An 18,120-nucleotide genomic window follows, 5' to 3' on the forward strand; every position below is an offset into this window, starting at 1 on the left:
ATTTTACTCCTCACCCAAATTTTCCTTGAGGGGATATCTCCTCATCCAGATTTTCCTTAAGGAGATTACTCCTCACTCATATTGGTCTTGAGGGGATATCTCCTCATCCAAATTTCCCTTGAGGAGATTACTCTAAATATATGCAATATGACTTGGCCAGTAACTTGGTCAGTGACAATTGTATAACAGTGACATGATCAATGATGCAATGTGACTTGGCCAGTGACTTGTATTACAGTGAAATACAATGTGACCTAACCAGTGACATGAATATAACAGTAACTTGGCAAGTGATATGCAATTGACAGTGACATGTTCAGTGAGTTGTCTACTGACTTGTGATCAACCTTGGACATGGTCAGTGACATTGACTTGTTGAATTCAAAAGATGCCGAAAATTAGAATGTGATGTAAAAGATCTATAAAAGTAATGTTTTATTAAGGAAAACTAAACATAACAGTGACATCATAAAAAGATACAAAAAGCTAATTTATTTAATAAACTGGAGTTTACAATTCACCAATGACTTGCATCCTAAGCCCTAGGCAAATTTCTAAAACTCTAAATCTGCAGAGATCCAATTGTGCCTATGTTCCTCAAATATCTTGATTATATGAGCTTTATATTGCAAAATATCCTTGCTGAGTTTCTTGTGAATCCCCTCCTCTTTCGAAAGTTTCTCCATGTAGTTCACCTCTGTCTTGGAAAAATCAAGTCTCGGTTGTGATATTTCAAGCCCTTCCTTTCGAACAATGGACACATACCTAGAAGTATTGTAGAAGAAGAACAATATAGAGTTTGAGCAACAGAGTTTTACAGTAATTCAAATGCAAGCAAGCATCCTAACTTTGCTAAAAGGAAATGCAGCTACAGTACCGTTGAGGATTGAAATTGTCAACTCCAAGGTCCTCATCCCATAGAAGAATGCGACTATATTGATCAACTATATCAGGATGTAAGAAACGCTTTGCGAACCACCTAGGCATCAAGAAAGCTATCACTCAGAAACGCATCTAAAATAAACCAACCTCTAATACAAATGAAATTATTGAAGGCATGAAGATAAGTCCTGTGTACCATTTTGTTTGATTGACTGCAGACACATAAATGACAAGATCATTCCATTAAAATTGCTTCCACTCATCAACGTTACCATCATAATGAAAAAGCATCACAACAAAACCACTTGACAAAAAATGCATTACAGTGTATAAGATCAAACACAAAGCCAATTCAATAGAATGTCAATGCAATATAATCTATTAAATATCACATTCCAACTATGAAAAATGCATGAAACATCAAATAATATAATTATAAAAATTTCAAATCAGCAACAGTTTAACAGTTCAGTAGTTCATTAGTTCAAGAACCTAGAAACTTTGAAACGTTCTTTATGAGTTTTCATGCCAAAGCCAATGAGTCTAGAAGAAAAAAAAACTTAGAAGTGGATCGAGTTTGGATTAATATTTTGAAGAGATTGAGAGAGTCGGAGCCTTTACTAAATTTGGGAGATTGGAGGGATTGGAATCAAAGAGCCAATGGATCTGCATGAGGCATTTTTTGGGAGAGAGGAGTTGGTTTCTTTATCTTCATATTACTTAAATATCTTCTAGCCTAGATTATCCTACTTGGTAATCAATAGCTAATGCAAATCCAAAAGGCAACCATTGAAAAACCTTTTGGAACAATATTCTTATAGATAGAAAAAGGCAACAAACCAATCGTTCACAGGGTTTGAAAAGAACCACATACATATTTTCACATTTTTGAATTCAAGCTTCAAACTCAGATTCATAGAAAAAGGCAACAAACCAATCAACTTCAAATTCCAAGCATATTCAATGAAGTTCATAGAATTCAATCTCGGATTGAAAACAAAACAGATATTCAACTCCAAAACGATCAAATTCAAAGCTCGATAAGGAGAGAATCAACTTCGATTTCATTTAGAGAAATCGCGCGAGTAAGAATCGAAAATCAAAATCGCTTAAGCTATACGAGATTGAAATTTACCAATCGACGAGGCCGACTTGATCTTCGTAAAGCGAAAGAGTGAGATTTGTGAGAGATATCACATAAACAATAACAATCAAGCAAGGACAGTGCCGAAGGGGCTTTCATCAAATTTCAACAATCAAAGCACCACAGATAGTCAAATTCATCGCTAAACCATCAAAATTGCGAGAGCAAAAATCAGAAAGAGCCTTACATGTGCTTCGAACATGGTTGCGAATCGAACCGATGGACGATGGGCCGGATTATGACCTCAGCAAAGTACCAGATTCGACACAATCAGCAAAATGGTCTCCGACGAGTACTGGGTGAGTGGAGGGATGATCTTGCGGAAGAGAGAGACATTCCTCTGTGGCAAGTTGAGCCTGGACTCATCGTGGCCCCAGCGGTGACAATGCAGAGGTCGGAGACGTACTGGACACCATTGTAGATAAGGGTTCAGATGGGCTTGGATAACCGGAGGGGGGAGAGAGAGAGAGCTGCCGGTGGCAGTTTTTGTAATTAAATTTAACTCTAGTGGTAGGTTGTAAAGAGATGACCTTAATTATCATAGGGACATTTGTGTGTTCTAAATTATAATAAGATACTTTAAAATGACCTCTTTTATCATTGGCCCAAAAAAAATTTCCACAAATAAAAAGTCTAAAACATAATAAACCTAAAAAAGATTAAGAGGTAGAGAGAGAACAATACATTTCCAAAGCATTTTCTCGTCTATTTCATAATCCTCAAATTGTTGTACATCCTTGAAATCTGCAGCCAAAATTCTTGATTGCTAGAATGATTCAGTAATACCATCAAACACCAGCAAATCAACACCCAATACATAGCCATATAAAATTTCAATCAATTCAAAGAATACCCCAATACACAGATTGGATCACCAAATTACCAAAACTCATGGCTGATCATCGTAGAGGAATAGAAAAGTGGAGAGAGGAAAATAGGAGGAGATGATAGATGATGAGAATGAATCGAGTGATGGAGAACCACAAAATCTTAAATTTAAATAGCAAAATTTTGGTTCCCAAGATTTAAGGGAGAGTGAGAGACGATTTGCTATTGCTACTGAGACATTTACCATTGTTTTTTTTGAACGCGTAGGGTGTCAGTCCATTATAGTAAAGTAGTAAACATTACAAGATGACTCACCCGCACTCCGAGCAACGACAGAAGAGAGCCATGAATGAATAAACTAAAGCAAGCCCTAGACTATCCAAACATAATGTATCCATAGGAATAAGCTTCAATGATTCAAGTAACCTTGACACTACTAGGGCAGGATCCGAACGCGGCCAAGACTCTACCCCAATATTATTCTTAAAGCAGAGGCTTAAAGAAAAGAAAAAGAAAAATGCTAAACAAATCTAGATTGAAAAAAACTCTAAAGAAGACAGAGCCCAACAAAGCAGACCCTGCCCCAGCCCAGCAATAGAGATCCAAGATGAGGCCCAACACAACAGCCGCAGACCACGAACCCGGCCAAACCCGCTTGAATACATAACTCAAATTACAGATCATCAAAAACCAATTGATATATGAAAATACAAATTACTACCCTGTGGTTTAGGTCCAAAATCAATTCAGTCCCTGAACTTCCAATTTCATCAAAAACACCCCTGCACTTTCAATTTTGATCTAATAGGTCCAGTTTGTTAATTTTCCGACAATTGAGTTATTTAACTTGTTAATGTGGCTCATATATGGCCTATGTTTTATGATGTGGTGTCGAGGTGGTCTGCATAGTCAATTTAGGAGTGAGTCATACTATTAAAAATAAATAGTTTTTCAACAAATAATCTAACTATAACTTGAATCCATAACAGAATATTAACGAATTAGACCTATTAGATCAAAATTGAAAGTACAGGGGTGTTTTTGATGAAATTAGAAGTCCAGGGACTAAATTGATTTTGGACCTAAACCACAGGGTACTAACTAGTATTTAGCCCATATATGAATGTTCGACTGACCCCATCTCATTCCTTAATCATGCATCTAGCTTGCCAAAAAAAAGTTACGAAAAAGATGCAATTTCAACATTTGAAATATATGTAGCCTCCAACTTAGTTCCATGGACTATCTAAATATTAGAATTTTCAACACCTTCCAACCCAGAAATTCAAAATCAACATCTGAACCCAGAGCCCACAGTGTGACTGCGACTCTCATGGTCAGTATCATATACATTTAATTTTTTTTTTTTTTTTTGTGGTTACAAATCTCGTGGAGTTTTCCAATTCCAACTTATAAAAGCCACTAACCATTAAGAGTTCTTCACCTAACCAAGACATCTCTAAAAAGCTAATCCAGAATGAAAAGTTGGCTACATTTCTTCCTTCTCTTAGTCACACTCTGGATTAGTATCATCATCATCATCCCTCTAGTTCATAGCAAGTGTATTCCAGACCAGCAACAATCACTGCTCGATTTCAAGAGCAGCCTTTTATTCAATTCCTCTCTTTCCTCCAAGCTTATTACCTGGAACTCAAGTAACGATTGTTGTTCTTGGGTCGGAGTTACTTGCAGCACCAATGGCCGTGTTCTGGGTCTTGACCTCAGCAGTGAGTCAATCTCAGGTGGCATTGACAATTCCAGCAGTCTCTTCCATCTTCAAAATCTTCAAAGCCTCAATTTGGCCTACAACAAACTTGGCAATTGCTCATCAATTCCATCTGCAGTCGGGCAGCTCATGAATTTGAGGTATATAAATTTATCTTACAATGCTTATTCAAGGCAAATCCCGATTGAGATTTCACGCTTGACAAGGTTGGCAGTTCTTGATATTTCTCTAAATTATTTCTGCAAATTGTATCTTTATCTTGAGATCTCAAATTTACACATGCTGGTAGAGAACCTCACAGAGCTTAGAGAGTTGTATCTTGATGATGTCAAAATATCAGCAGAGGGGAGTGAGTGGTGCCAAGCCATATCATCTTCCCTTCCCAACCTCAGGGTGTTGAGCTTGTCCTATTGTAATCTTTCAGGCCCTTTTCACGAGTCTCTTGCTAACCTCCGATCTCTCTCCGTGATTCAATTGGGATCGAACAATATCTCTGCTCCAGTTCCAGCATTCTTTGCCAACTTTTCAAACTTGACATCCTTGATTCTCTATGGTTGTAATTTGCAAGGAACATTTCCGAAAGAGATCTTTCAATTACCTTCTCTTCGTGAGATTCGCCTTTATGGAAATGACGAACTTGATGGTTCCTTGCCAGAATTTCCAAAGAATGGATCTCTTCAATACCTGGATCTAAGGGTGACTAATTTTTCAGGGGTATTACCAAACTCTATTGGCAACCTTACGCAATTGGTTTCTTTGTCGATTTATGGAAACAACTTTGAAGGTTCAATTCCGTCATTCAGTGGGGCCAAGAATCTAGAAGAAATAGACCTCTATTCAAATGGTCTGACAGGTAATATTAATTGCATCCACTGGAAAAACCTTACTAATCTATCCTATCTCTCCTTAGCTGGCAACATGCTCGATGGGAATATTCCATCTTGTTTGTTTTCTCTTCCCTTGCTGAAATCTCTACATCTTTCCAACAACCAATTCTTTGGTCATTTTCCTGAAATTTCTAATCTCTCATCCTACTCTGTCAAAAGCCTTTATTTGAGTGGAAACAATCTGGAAGGGCCAATACCCATGTCTATCTTTAATTTTCGGGGTCTTACTGATCTTGATCTTTCTTCAAATAATTTCAGTGGCTCATTTCCTCTAGATGGTCTTCAACATCTGAGAAATCTTTCTTATCTTGATCTTTCTTCAAATAATTTCAGTGGCTCATTTCCTCTAGATGGTCTTCAACATCTGAGAAATCTTTCTTATCTTGATCTTTCACACAATAGCTTGCTTCTTAGCCATGATGCTACCAATTTCTCATATTCCTACTTTCCTCAGTTTCAAAATTTGTGGTTGGCTTCATTAAACTTGAGAACATTCCCTGATTTCTTGAGAAATCAATCTGAATTAAGTTATTTAGATCTTTCAGATAACCAGATACAGGGCAAGATACCCAACTGGATTTGGAGGTCCAATAATCTCCATTACCTAAATCTTTCGTGTAACTCTCTAGAAACTCTAGAAGGTCATACAATCAATCTCACTTCTATGAAATTCCTTGACCTTCATTCCAACAAGCTTCATGGGGAAATCCCAATTTCATCTTCACCTAACATGTATTATCTGGATTACTCAAGGAACAACTTCAGCTCTACCATACCAACTACCATTGGAGATATGCTTCTTCATACCAGATTCTTCTATGTCTCAAGCAACAACCTTCAGGGGATAATTCCTGGATCAATATGAAATTCACTTTACCTTGAGGTTCTTGATCTATCCAATAATTCCTTAAGTGGCACTGTCCTTCACTGCCTGACTACAATGAGCACTCTTTCAGTACTTAATTTAAGGAGAAACAATCTTAGAAGTATAGACATGTTGTCTCACAATTGCAGTTTGCATACTCTAGACATCAGTAAGAATCTGATACAAAGTCAGTTTCTAAAATCACTTGTCAACTGCCTTTAGTTAGAGGTTCTGAACCTTGGAAAAAATCAAATAACAGGTCCATTTCCATGCTTTTTGAAGAACATATCCACCTTGCGTGTCCTTATCTTGCGATCCAATAAATTTTATGGAGGTATTGGATGTCCCAAGATTAATGGCACTTGGCCAATGCTTCAAATCATAGACCTCGCTCATAACAATTTTAGTGGAAATGTACCAGGGATAGCATTGACAACTTGGCAGGCAATGATGGCTAATGAAGATGATGCCTCATCAAAGCTCAATCACCTTCAATTTCAGGATGATAACTATAGTCTGATTTATCAGGATACAGTTACTATTACCAACAAAGGTTTAGAGATAGAGCTGGTAAAGATTTTAACAGTCTTCACCTCGATCGATTTCTCCTGCAACAAGTTCAATGGATCAATACCTTATGAAATTGGAGAATTCAAATCACTGCATATCCTCAACTTGTCCAATAATGCTTTCACAGGTGCAATTCCACCATCATTAAGCAACTTGAGTCAGCTAGGGTCTTTAGACCTCTCACAAAACACCTTGAGTGGTCAAATTCCACTACAGCTTACAAAACTCACTTTCCTTTCGTTCTTGAATCTGTCACATAATTGGTCGGCAGGATTCCAAGCAGTAATCAGTTTCCAACATTTCCAAAATCTTCCTTTGAAGGAAACAAAAATTTATTCGGGCCTCCTTTGACTGAAGAAAACAGAACAAGGTTGTCACCTTCGGCAACGAAAGGAAGCCATCCAAGTTCTGGAGATGAGATTGATTGGAATATCATCATTGTTGAGATTGGATTTACATGTGGGTTCGGAATTGCCATCGGGTCACTTTTGTTTTGCAAGAGATGGAGGAAATGGTATTATAGAGCTATGTATAACATTCTTGTGAAGATATTTCCTCAACTGGAACACAGGTTTGGTCATCACAGAAGACATGTGTTCATAGGCGAAAGGTACTGGAGACGTTGAAATGGTTGTCAAGAGCAATAAACCCAACTCTGTCGTCGGCTTGGTTGGTCTGATGACTCACCTTGGGTTATGTTCTTTAAAGGTTCCAGCAGTTGATTTGATCTTAATGTCTTTAAATTCTGCTTGTTGCCTATTGACTAATTTTAAGAGTGTTTCTCCTTAGTTTCTTTTGTTTTGTTGGTGAGAAAGATTTTGGCCAAATCCCTCTTTCTCTTATGTATTTTCTTTTTCATTTAATAAAATTTCGAGTAAGAGGACAGATTACTCTCTTAACTCGCTTCTCTAATAAGAAAAAAAATCATTTAAAAAAAATATAATGATTAAGGTATGTACTTTTTGTGCTATTTTGTTATTTAATTCTAGATAATATATTATATAAGAAAACTATTGAAATTCTGACAAAAAAAATTATAGATATTTAAACTTTTGAACATGTAATAGAAATTTTTTGCCGAAAGCCATTGAAGAGTGTCAAAAGAAAAAGTTGATCTGTAAACTACTTTTCTCTAATCTTTAGTCAGCATCTGGCTAATTTATAATTTTTGGCGAGTTCTCTACTAACTTCCTCAATTAGCAACATGAACTGAAACATTTTCCAGAATGGGCTCATCTCCATCGTCAATCTCAGAATGGTCCCTTGGGGCAACGCTTGGCTCAATTCTGATGGCTCCTTCGCCTGCCAGGTCAGCTTTCTCAACCCCCAATTGCTCCCCCTTCTTTTATTTTCAGCTACTCACTCATCGTGTTCCAGCTGGTAGCCACCTCATTGCCTGTTAAGTCCTCAACGACGTCGTTCCTAGTGATGTTAGTGTGTCACGAGCGCCGCCTTATCTTTCCATCTTTTAAATTACATGCCCATGTTTGCCAAAAAAAAAAAAAAATTACATGCCCATGTGTTAATCTTATTTTACAATTTTACCTCTTTATTTCTATAATTTACACTTACAATGTCCAAAATAGAATCACTAAAATGTCCATCTAGTTTAATCAAACGACATAATCACACACCAACAGAGATAGGGTATTTTGGACATTTTCATGATCCATGTGTGGGTTCAGGATGAGAGTTATGTGCAACCATATTAAATCTCAAGGGCTACATATGTTAAGTTGTGAACTTTCGAATTACAAGGTCAGAATGACTGAATGAGAATGCACTTAATATGGGGGAGTAGTGTTCATGCAATTTGTTTAGTAAAGGTTAAGTGAAAACTCTGTCAAATCATATGAGGTTTTTGAACTTCAATACACCAATCAGTTTTGTAGCTCAATGATTATTCTTTTGACCCTTTTTGTGCTTTACAACATGGAACAGATGAATGCTTGCTCAACACAATTGAGGCCTGCACCATCACCATCTATCCTAATGTGGTAAAGCTTATCATACAGACTTTAAACACTGTCTTCCAAACATGTACGGATGACCCTTGAACTTTGGTTTGGTTACTAATTTTGATGGATTAATTATATTGCAGAATCGGCATTTTACATTCATCCACTGCGTTGAGAGGCTCACGTTGCAAAACAAACACAGTAAATGGGCCGATTGCTTTGAAATGTCGAAGTTGGGGACTGTACCTATCGATTGCTACAACAGTGGATATGGCAATCAGGTCAGTTTACTTCCAATCCTATTTTGTTGTTGTTGTTTTTGAACTGCTTCATCATTTGAGAGTTGACAAAATTAATCTTCATGGATTGGCAATTTGGCATTGATACATAGATTGAAGCAAAATATGCAAAGGAAACTGGTCAGCTTAATCCACCACATAGATTTGTGCCATGGCTGGTTGTCAATAATAAACCACTTGCAGAGGTTAGTCAAATCACATTTCGGATTGCTTAATTCCTCATTTTTGTCCCCCTCATGACCAGTTTTCTGTATGTAGGACTACGGAAATTTTATGGCCTATATTTGTAAGGCATACAAAGGAAAATCTCCAGAAGCTTGCAGATCGATTTGCTACAAGACTGAATCAATTGGAAATGAAAAATCAATTCCTCAAGTTTGCGTAGCAGAACAAGGAGGAAACTCTACATCCATTTCCCGAGGAGCAGTCGATTCGGCAAAAAGTTTACATTGACATTCCAGATGATAATTGAACCTAATGTTGATTGATATGACATTGTTGAAGCTGACCTATAATGTATTATGGTCTGATATTGTGTTATGTTTTGTGTGTTTTTTCAATCCATGTTTGTTACTGCTTAATCATTCTTGTCAAAATCTGAGGGCTTTTCACTGCCACCATCATGTATTTATAATTAATTGAGATAATCAAGTATTCAAGTTATGGCAAACTGATAGTGTAGGTAGGTGTGCTATTGATCTATAACCCTGTTGATGCTGATGCTGATGCTCTCTAGGTGATCATAGCTCTAATAAGCCTTTAAGATATGCACACATGGTTGGATGACTTTTTTGCCCAAAATTCTATAACAGGGGGCATTCATTTTATTGCAGAAACTTGTCCAAAAATATGATTATGATCTGGGCATCATTAATATCAGAGTACCAAACCCAACAAAAGAAATTAAAAGATAAGAGGGAAACTACTTACTACTACATATGTACAACACTTCTGAAACAGATCTGAACTGCAAAAATGGCCTCTGCTCTATTCTTCACTTGTCTGACCTGTTCAATGTTCTTGCTCACTATTCCTTGTTATGTTGCTAATCAGAAAGTTACTCTCTCGCTTTACTATGACTCTTTGAGCACATCTTGTGCTACCTTCATCGTCAAGAATCTTGCTAAGATTTTCGATGATGATCTCATCACCATTCTCAATCTCAGACTCGTTCCTTGGGGTGATGCATACGCCAATAAATCGAACAACAGCACCACTTTCTGTCAGGTTTATATTGATCACTTTTTTTACCAACTTCATTGGTTCAAAGTTTCTGCAACATTATTTATGAAATCATTAGTGATGCATATGTTCTTCCTTCTGTGTTAATTTCACAGCATAGGCCAGATGGATGTAAGTTGAATTCTCTGGAAGCATGCGCTATCGATGTTATGCATGATGTGGTGAGATAAAATGAGTTTCAAATAAAGGTTATCAATTTATTGAGTTAGAAATGGTTTTGAAATTTGAGTTTGTGATGCAGAACAAGCACTTTGCTTTGATTTACTGCATAGAATTTCTGGCCATAGAGGGAAGGCACAAGGACTGGGAAACTTGCTTCAGTTCATTGGGACTGCCTAAGAAACCCACTTTGGATTGCTACAACAGTTCAAATGCAACAAAGGTTTCATATTTAATCCTATCTACAAGAATTCATGATGATTGTCCATTATGTTTGACATTGTTGGATTAGTGCAGCTTGAAAAAAACTATGGCAACGAAACCATGCACCTCAATCCACCTCTAAAGTTTGTACCATGGCTGGTTCTGAATGATCAACCTATTGGAAATGTTGGTCCTCTCTCTCTTTCTCTCAGATCCCTCTTTTCTCCATCTCCCGTTTTTTCTCACACGCGTTCGATCTCTCTCTTTGAATCAAAATTAACTTTTGTCTTAATGAAATGCAGGACTATGAAAATTTTGCTGGCTATGTGTGCAAGGCTTACAAAGGTAACATTGTGCCCATGGCATGTCAATCTGTGCATTTGAAGCAGAAGACAGAATAGACACACTCCACACAAGCAATCAAATCAACCAGAATCAAGCCTCAATCCAGGATCATTAATCCAACCAAAGTCGATATCTTTATCAGCAAATCAGATTGCATAACTCCACTAGTTGTGGATTATGAAGAAAAAAAAATCTCACATTCTATTGCTTGATCATAGTTCTGACTTTCTAGTTTCTCTGTAAATGGTTCTCTCTATATTATTGATTAAGATGTAAATGAGTTTATAATAATGAAAAGTTCGTAGCGATTATAAAGTGTTATATAAGAAAAGAATCTATTGACTGTGCAAATAGTTAATGTGTAATTTATTCCTAGGAGTTGAATCAACCACAATGAACGAAATCCTAACACAATGGTTAAAAAACTAGTATGTTTTAGAGGATTTTAGTTCGATCATATGTTTTTTACTTTTGATAATATGGTTTCGATGTCTCATTACAAGGAAGATTTGCTAACTATCATTTGGTCTAGCAATCTCCCTAACTAAATGTTGATAGAGGTTTCAAATCTGAATCTCACACAACCTCTAAATAAAACAAAATACTAAAAAATAAAAATAAATAAATAAATGAATACATATTCATCATTTTGATTTTTACCATTTAAGATTGCAACTTCCTCTTTTGTATGTTGAAACTTGAAAAACGAAAAAGTGGCTACAGAATACGATCACACCTGATCTCATTTCTCACTCTTTGAACCGAAACTAAGCATTATCTATCTACGCTCTACGGAGTTGGTAATCCACCATTTTGTTGTGCACCTGAACAAATAGACGGTGATGAATAGGGTTATTCAATATCCAACCCTTTTCTGTTAGCTTGTACAGCAAGCCAATCCGTCGGAGCACTAGCAACTCTTCTCGAACTCGAGCTACAGTTCTAGCTAGGTCCACATTAGGAACTAGCAAGTATCATTGAAATTGGGTAAATTGAGAAAAAGATTCCTTATTCCTAGTTCGAGTACTTATCCTCTTCCCAGAAAAATAAGGATTCCACTCATTCCAGTACTTGGCTTAGGAAAAAGCCAAAAAGAAAACACATGTATAAACTGATCAGTGAGGCTTCTTCATCATCGTCTTCCCCAACAAAAATCCCAAACCTTGGTCACAATTCCATCAAATCACCTTCACAATTTCATGGCGCCACTTTTGAATTTCAAATTTCTTCCTCATAATTTCCGCCATATCTGAAACCCCTTCCGTGATCTAGGTTGCCCAAACACCCCTCTAAACAGAGATCCACAGACCCTTTTCTCTCCATCAACGAGTGACGGTCAGGCTTTGATTCTTGCGATGGCGGCGATCTGCAGAGACGGATTGTTCTCTCGGGTTTATTACAGAAAGCGGCGGAGGCAAGAGAGCGGCGGCGGTGTGGTGGAGAAGGGCGGCGAGGGTATTTTGGGAATTGAAGACGAAGAGTCGACTCTGGCCGTCATGTTGAAGCAGCTGCGTCGGGAAAAGAAGATGGGGAAGAGTGTTTTGGAGGGTTTAGAGCATAAAGATTTGATCTTTGGTGATCGAATTGAAGGGCAAAAGGGGAAAGGCGAAGAGGGTGAGGAGGAGAATCAAGAAAATGGGGTTTTTGATGTGGGTTTTGGCAAAGAGGGAGTGAGTGCTGGAATTGAAGAGGGTTTGGTGAAGAAGAAGAAATGCGGTAAAAAGGGTATGGAATCTGAGAGGTTTGGAGAAAATGGTGATGTGGGTTTTGGTAAAGAGGGAGTGAGATATGAAAATGAATAGGGTTTGGTGAAGACTGAGCATGTTAATGGGGTTGTGGAGAAGAATGGAAGATGGAGCAGAGCAGATGTGTCGACAATGTGTCATCAATGTCAGAGAAATGAGAATGGGAGAGTTGTTCGTTGCAGAGGGTGTTCAGAAAGGGGAGAGAGGAAGCGGTATTGTATTCCTTGCATAAAGAAATGGTATCCCAATTCATCAGAGGAGGATTTTGCCGAGGCTTGTCCTGTTTGCCTTGGGAATTGTAATTGCAAAGCGTGCTTGTGTTTGGATGTGCCTCTGAGATGCTTCAAGAATCGAGACTTGGAGATTGGGGAAGACGAGAGGCTAGAGCATTGTAAGTATTTGGTGAATCGGTTGCTTCCTTATTTGAAGAGGATTAATGATGAACAGGTGAGTGAGATGAAGTTTGAGGCTGAGAAGCAAGGGTTGGTGGAGTTTGAGGAGATGGAAATTGAAAAGTCTAATTGCCGTGTTGGTGAGAGCATGTATTGCAACAACTGCAAGACTTCGATTTTCGACTTTCATAGAAGCTGTCCTGGATGCCAATATGATCTGTGTCTTAAGTGTTGCCGGGAGATTCGGGGTGGACAGTTGAAGGGAGGTGGGGAGGAAATGGTTGAGAAATATGGAAATCGGGGATTTGAGTGTTTCGATGGTGAGGGAAAGATTATTCAGAGGAATGGTGTGGGAACTAGGAGGTTGAGGTCTTCTTCTGCTATAAAGTCAGAGTTTGAATGGAAAGCAGATAAAGATGGAAGCATTCGTTGCCCCCCAGAGCACATGGAGGGTTGCGGTAAGTATTGTTTAGAACTTAGATGTTTGTTTCCTGGAAATAAAGTCATGGAATTGGTAGAGAAAGCTGAAAATATAGATGAGAGCTATCAAATTTTACATGTTAGTAGTGAAACTTGTGAAGAAAGTTGTTCATGTATAAACCCGGTGGATGATGTGAAGTATAGAAAAGCAGCTTGTAGAGGTGATTCGAAGGACAACTATTTGTTCTGTCCAAGGGCTGAAAGCATTCAACCCGAGGATTTTGAGCATTTTCAGAGGCATTGGATGAGGTGTGAGGCTGTTATTGTGAGCAATGCGCTTGAAAATGGTTCAGAGTTGAGTTGGGAACCCCTAGTCATGTGGAGGGCTTTTCGTCAAGTTAATAATACTAAGCATGAAAAGGATGTGGAAGTTCAGGCCATTGATTGCTTGGATTGGTGTTTCATCGATGTCAATATGCACAAATTTTTTACTCGATATTCTGAAGGCATGTTTTGACAAGACCCGCCCCGGATTCCACCGTGGAATCCGAAGTGGCCCTACGGGACCCACTTTTAAAGAAGGTTTACCAAAAATTTCGGCATAACCTCTCTTAAAAAGGGACAACCCAAAAACCTGCGGAAAACAAATTTCACTTCTAATAATCCAACCACATACTTCTGGAGCCACCCTGCTCCCATCATTCAACCAACCCAAACTCAAAAATAATAATAGTGTATCAAGTACTTCAAGTCTAAGAAACTCCAAGATTTAGGATACTACAATTCACAAAGTTAGGTCGTAGACCTCAAATATAATTCATTACAAGTCTGGGTCACAAATCCCATAGTAATCAGAGCAAATCTAGGAACGTAAATTAACATAGAGTACAGTAGGTTAAACAGGTAACCTACGAAATGTGATGACGGAAGCAGATGCGGTCACTATGGCTCACTCCTGAACGCCGAGCAGCAATACTGTAAACTGGGCATTTGAAACCGAAGGGCCCAGGGGAGAAGTATTGAAAAACACGTTAGCGTGAGTGGACAAAAATAAACAAATTTTAACAAAAGGAATTTAATACTTTCCCCATCTATTTCTCTAAAAACTCCCGATGCATGCAATGTTTAAGGACAACAAAACAAGAGAAGTTCTGTACAAGAAAAACCGACTAGCCCCGCTAGTCACAAACTAAAAGAAAAGATTGAAACTCCGGTACTCAAGAAAATAGGACCAGCCCCGCTGGTTAAACGGAAATCGAACTAGCCCCGCTAGTCAAAAATAGTAAAGTGAGTAGGGGAAGACGATAGCCATACGAGTGAGCCTCCCAGGCTCGGGTGATAGCCTCCCAGGCTAAAGTACTCTCATTACTCCCGTAATATACCCTTACGCCACTATGTGTAGCGATAGGATACTGGGCTTGAGAATTACTGTCACAGAGACAGTAACCAGCGCCACAAAGGCGGAGGGCTTCGGTGATCCCATCACCTCGCCACAAAGGCGGAAGATCAATGCTAGCAATGATAATAGTCACCCAAAGTATGGCAAAAGAAATCCGAAAACCAAGTAAATCCGTAAATACATAAGGCTTCCCCATCTCTCGCAAATGAATTTATAACGATGTGTCCCACACGCCAAGATAATCTCAAGTTCAAATAAATAGGAAGAAATAATAAAAAAAAAAACATGATATCCGTAAACCGAAACAAAACCAATCCCAAAATCATCATCAAGGCATTCCCAATGCCAAAACTGAGAGTCGATAAATAAATAAGAAAATATAATTCCATCGAAATCCCATTTCGAAAACTCTTTCAAAAATCTCAAATCGACGAATGATAATAAATATGAAATTCCAGAAATCACCTCGGAAAAATAATTCGTCAAAAATCAACATAAATTATAAGCAACTTCGGAAACGAATCATTATCGAAAGTAATTATATGAGATAAACCGAAAACAATCTCCGAGATTAAATCACATGCTCGAAATGTCAATTGATAAATAAATGGAGCATATTCAAGGAAATAAATGCATGCATCATTTACTTAAAAAAAATAAAAGTCCACTCACAGTATATGGTCAATCCTGACGTCGCTCGGTATTTTCCTCGTATGGAGACTCCTCTCGTCCTGTACGAATAGCACTCGTAAAAATATATTTACAGGACGGAAATTAACTTTACGATAATTAGAAATTGAAATTCAAAACGTCCCCCTTCAAAATCCAACTTCTCAATTCACATCGAATCCATCCGTAATTCTCCAATAATATTCATTCATCGATATATAAATTCTAAAGTGAATTCGAAAGAAATTCGGCGATCGAATTCACGTAAATCGATAATCAACAATTTATACTCAATTCGTAATTCCTCCAATTTCCACCAAACTTCATGTATAAAATTTTACAATCATTATAGGATTTATGGAGCCAAAACAGTAATTAAAACGCAGCTCTACTCGCCACCACGCGCCACCCACAGTGGCCGCACGTGGGGCCCACGCGCCGGCGACCACCACCTCCGATGGCCACCAAATTCTGGCAGCAGCAACATCACAACAGACCCAACAATTTCTTCAACTACAACACATTCCAATTTTACCTTAAAGTACTCGAAATTGGCCGGTGAAGAAAACCCAGAAAAACCTCCGAACCCTAGAATTTGCAATCGTCGATTCGACCTCCACACTGTAAATTGAAGTGAATGGCCTTAGGGGAAATGATCACCGGCTTGAGGCGCCCCTACTGTCCCAATTTGATGGTCGGAAACGGCCGGAAACGGCGAAATCGCCGGAAAGCTCAAACTGCCCCCGTGGACTTCCTTGCTTCGATTCGGGGTTTTCCGGCCAAATTGCTGAAATCCAAGGGCACCAGCGTGGAAAGGGGGAAGAGGCAACCTTGTGGTGGCCGGTTGTCCACCAGTTGATGGCCGGACGGCGGAGAATTGAGGGGAAGAAGAAACCGGCGAAAATGAGGGAGGAAGAGATCGGGGAAGAGGAAAAAAGAAAGTTACCGTGGGTTTCCGAAAATGGAAACCTATAGTGGTAACTTTCCATATATATATATATTTATTATCATGAACAGTAAATTTCTTAAATCACTCAAAACTTTCGCATACGAACTCTGATTTAAGTGTACCACATGTCCACGGACTCGGTTTAACGTCCCCTACAACTTACATGAAGGAAATTTTCTCAAATTGTTAACCCATAAAAAGTCAACTTCTAGCAACCCCTAAATTGATAAATACGGGGTGTAACAATTCACCCCCCCTTAAAAAAAATTTCGTCCTCGAAATTTACATACCTGTCAGAAAAGATGGGGGTAGTGACGTCTCATTAGGTCTTCCGGTTCCCAAGTAACTTCTTCCACCAAATGATTACTCCACAGTACCTTAACTAAAGGTATCGTCTTGTTTCTCAGGACCTGCTCCCTTCTATCGAGTATCTGGATCAGTTTCTCCTCATAAGTTAGATCCTCCTTCAATCGAATAGGCTGTTCTTCTAAGACATGAGAAGGATCAGCAATATACTTGCGGAGCAGGGACACGTGGAAGACATCATGAATCTTTGATAACCTCGGAGGTAGTAATAACTTATAAGCAACTGGGCCAACTCGCTCTTTTATCTGAAAAGGTTCAATATATCGAGGACTGAGCTTCCCCCGCTTTCCAAATCTTACAACGCTCTTCCAAGGGGACAATTTCAAGAATACCCAATCATCTTTTTGAAACTCCAAGTCTTTCCTGCGGTTATCCGCATAACTCTTCTGTCTACTTTGAGCTGCCCTAAGTTTCTCCTTGATCACCTTAACTTTTTCAGTGGTAATCCGCACGATTTCTGGACCTATGAGTTTTCTTTCTCCTACTTCATCCCAACACAGCAGAGTACGGCACTGTTTCCCATAGAGAGCTTCATAAGGAGCCATGTCGATACTGGAATGGTAACTATTATTGTAAGCAAACTCTATCAATGCCAAATGGTTATCCCAGCTTCCTTTTAACTGCATAACACAGGATCTCAACATGTCCTCCAAAGTTTGGATAGTTCTCTCTGATTGTCCATTAGTCTGTGGATGAAATGCAGTGCTAAAACTCAATCCGGTACCCAAAGCCTCATGTAGACTCTTCCAAAATTTTGATGTGAAACGGGGATCTCGATCAGAAACAATAGAGACAGGTGGCCCATGAAGTTTTACGATTTCATTAACATAAAGTTCCGCCAGCTTGTCCATCCCGTAAGTTTTGTTGATAGGTAAGAAATGAGCAGACTTAGTGAGTCGATCCACAATCACCCAAATACTATCATGACCATTACGAGTTCGCGGAAGACCCGAAACAAAATCCATGGTGATGTGCTCCCACTTCCACTCCGGAATAGGCAACGGCTGTAGCAATCCCGAAGGTTTCTGTCTTTCTGCCTTTACCTGTTGGAACACCAAGAACCTACTCACA

The 18,120-nt window shown here is 38.6% G+C and overlaps 3 protein-coding genes, 1 long non-coding RNA gene and 1 pseudogene across 4 annotated transcripts; 4 read left to right on the plus strand and 1 right to left on the minus strand.

Moving 5' to 3' along the window:
• Window positions 1-420: 420 nt before the first annotated feature.
• LOC133724576 (uncharacterized) lies at window positions 421-980 on the minus strand. Its single transcript, XR_009853776.1, has 2 exons — window positions 878-980; window positions 421-765 (listed from the first exon to the last, which is right to left on the minus strand). It is a non-coding gene; the product is annotated as an uncharacterized LOC133724576 (long non-coding RNA).
• Window positions 981-4,331: 3,351 nt separating this feature from the next.
• Window positions 4,332-7,801, plus strand: LOC133724610 (receptor-like protein 6). Its single transcript, XM_062151373.1, has 2 exons — window positions 4,332-6,666; window positions 6,754-7,801. Exon 1 carries the CDS (start codon window positions 4,332-4,334, stop codon window positions 6,330-6,332), a length of 2,001 nt encoding a protein of 666 aa, XP_062007357.1. The 3' UTR covers window positions 6,333-6,666; window positions 6,754-7,801.
• LOC133724614 (uncharacterized) lies at window positions 6,783-9,612 on the plus strand (annotated as a pseudogene).
• Window positions 9,613-10,030: 418 nt separating this feature from the next.
• On the plus strand, window positions 10,031-11,508 carry LOC133735027 (gamma-interferon-responsive lysosomal thiol protein-like). The gene is made up of 5 exons (XM_062162539.1): window positions 10,031-10,386; window positions 10,497-10,562; window positions 10,643-10,783; window positions 10,858-10,950; window positions 11,067-11,508. The coding sequence occupies exons 1-5, from the start codon at window positions 10,135-10,137 to the stop codon at window positions 11,163-11,165; spliced, it is 651 nt and encodes a 216-aa protein (XP_062018523.1). The 5' UTR covers window positions 10,031-10,134; the 3' UTR covers window positions 11,166-11,508.
• Window positions 11,509-12,986: 1,478 nt separating this feature from the next.
• On the plus strand, window positions 12,987-14,183 carry LOC133724617 (lysine-specific demethylase JMJ25-like). Its single transcript, XM_062151382.1, has one exon. It carries the CDS (start codon window positions 12,987-12,989, stop codon window positions 14,181-14,183), a length of 1,197 nt encoding a protein of 398 aa, XP_062007366.1.
• Window positions 14,184-18,120: the final 3,937 nt, after the last annotated feature.

This window comes from Rosa rugosa, chromosome 1 (assembly GCF_958449725.1).
Source record: "Rosa rugosa chromosome 1, drRosRugo1.1, whole genome shotgun sequence".
In the NCBI taxonomy this organism is placed as follows: domain Eukaryota; kingdom Viridiplantae; phylum Streptophyta; class Magnoliopsida; order Rosales; family Rosaceae; genus Rosa; species Rosa rugosa.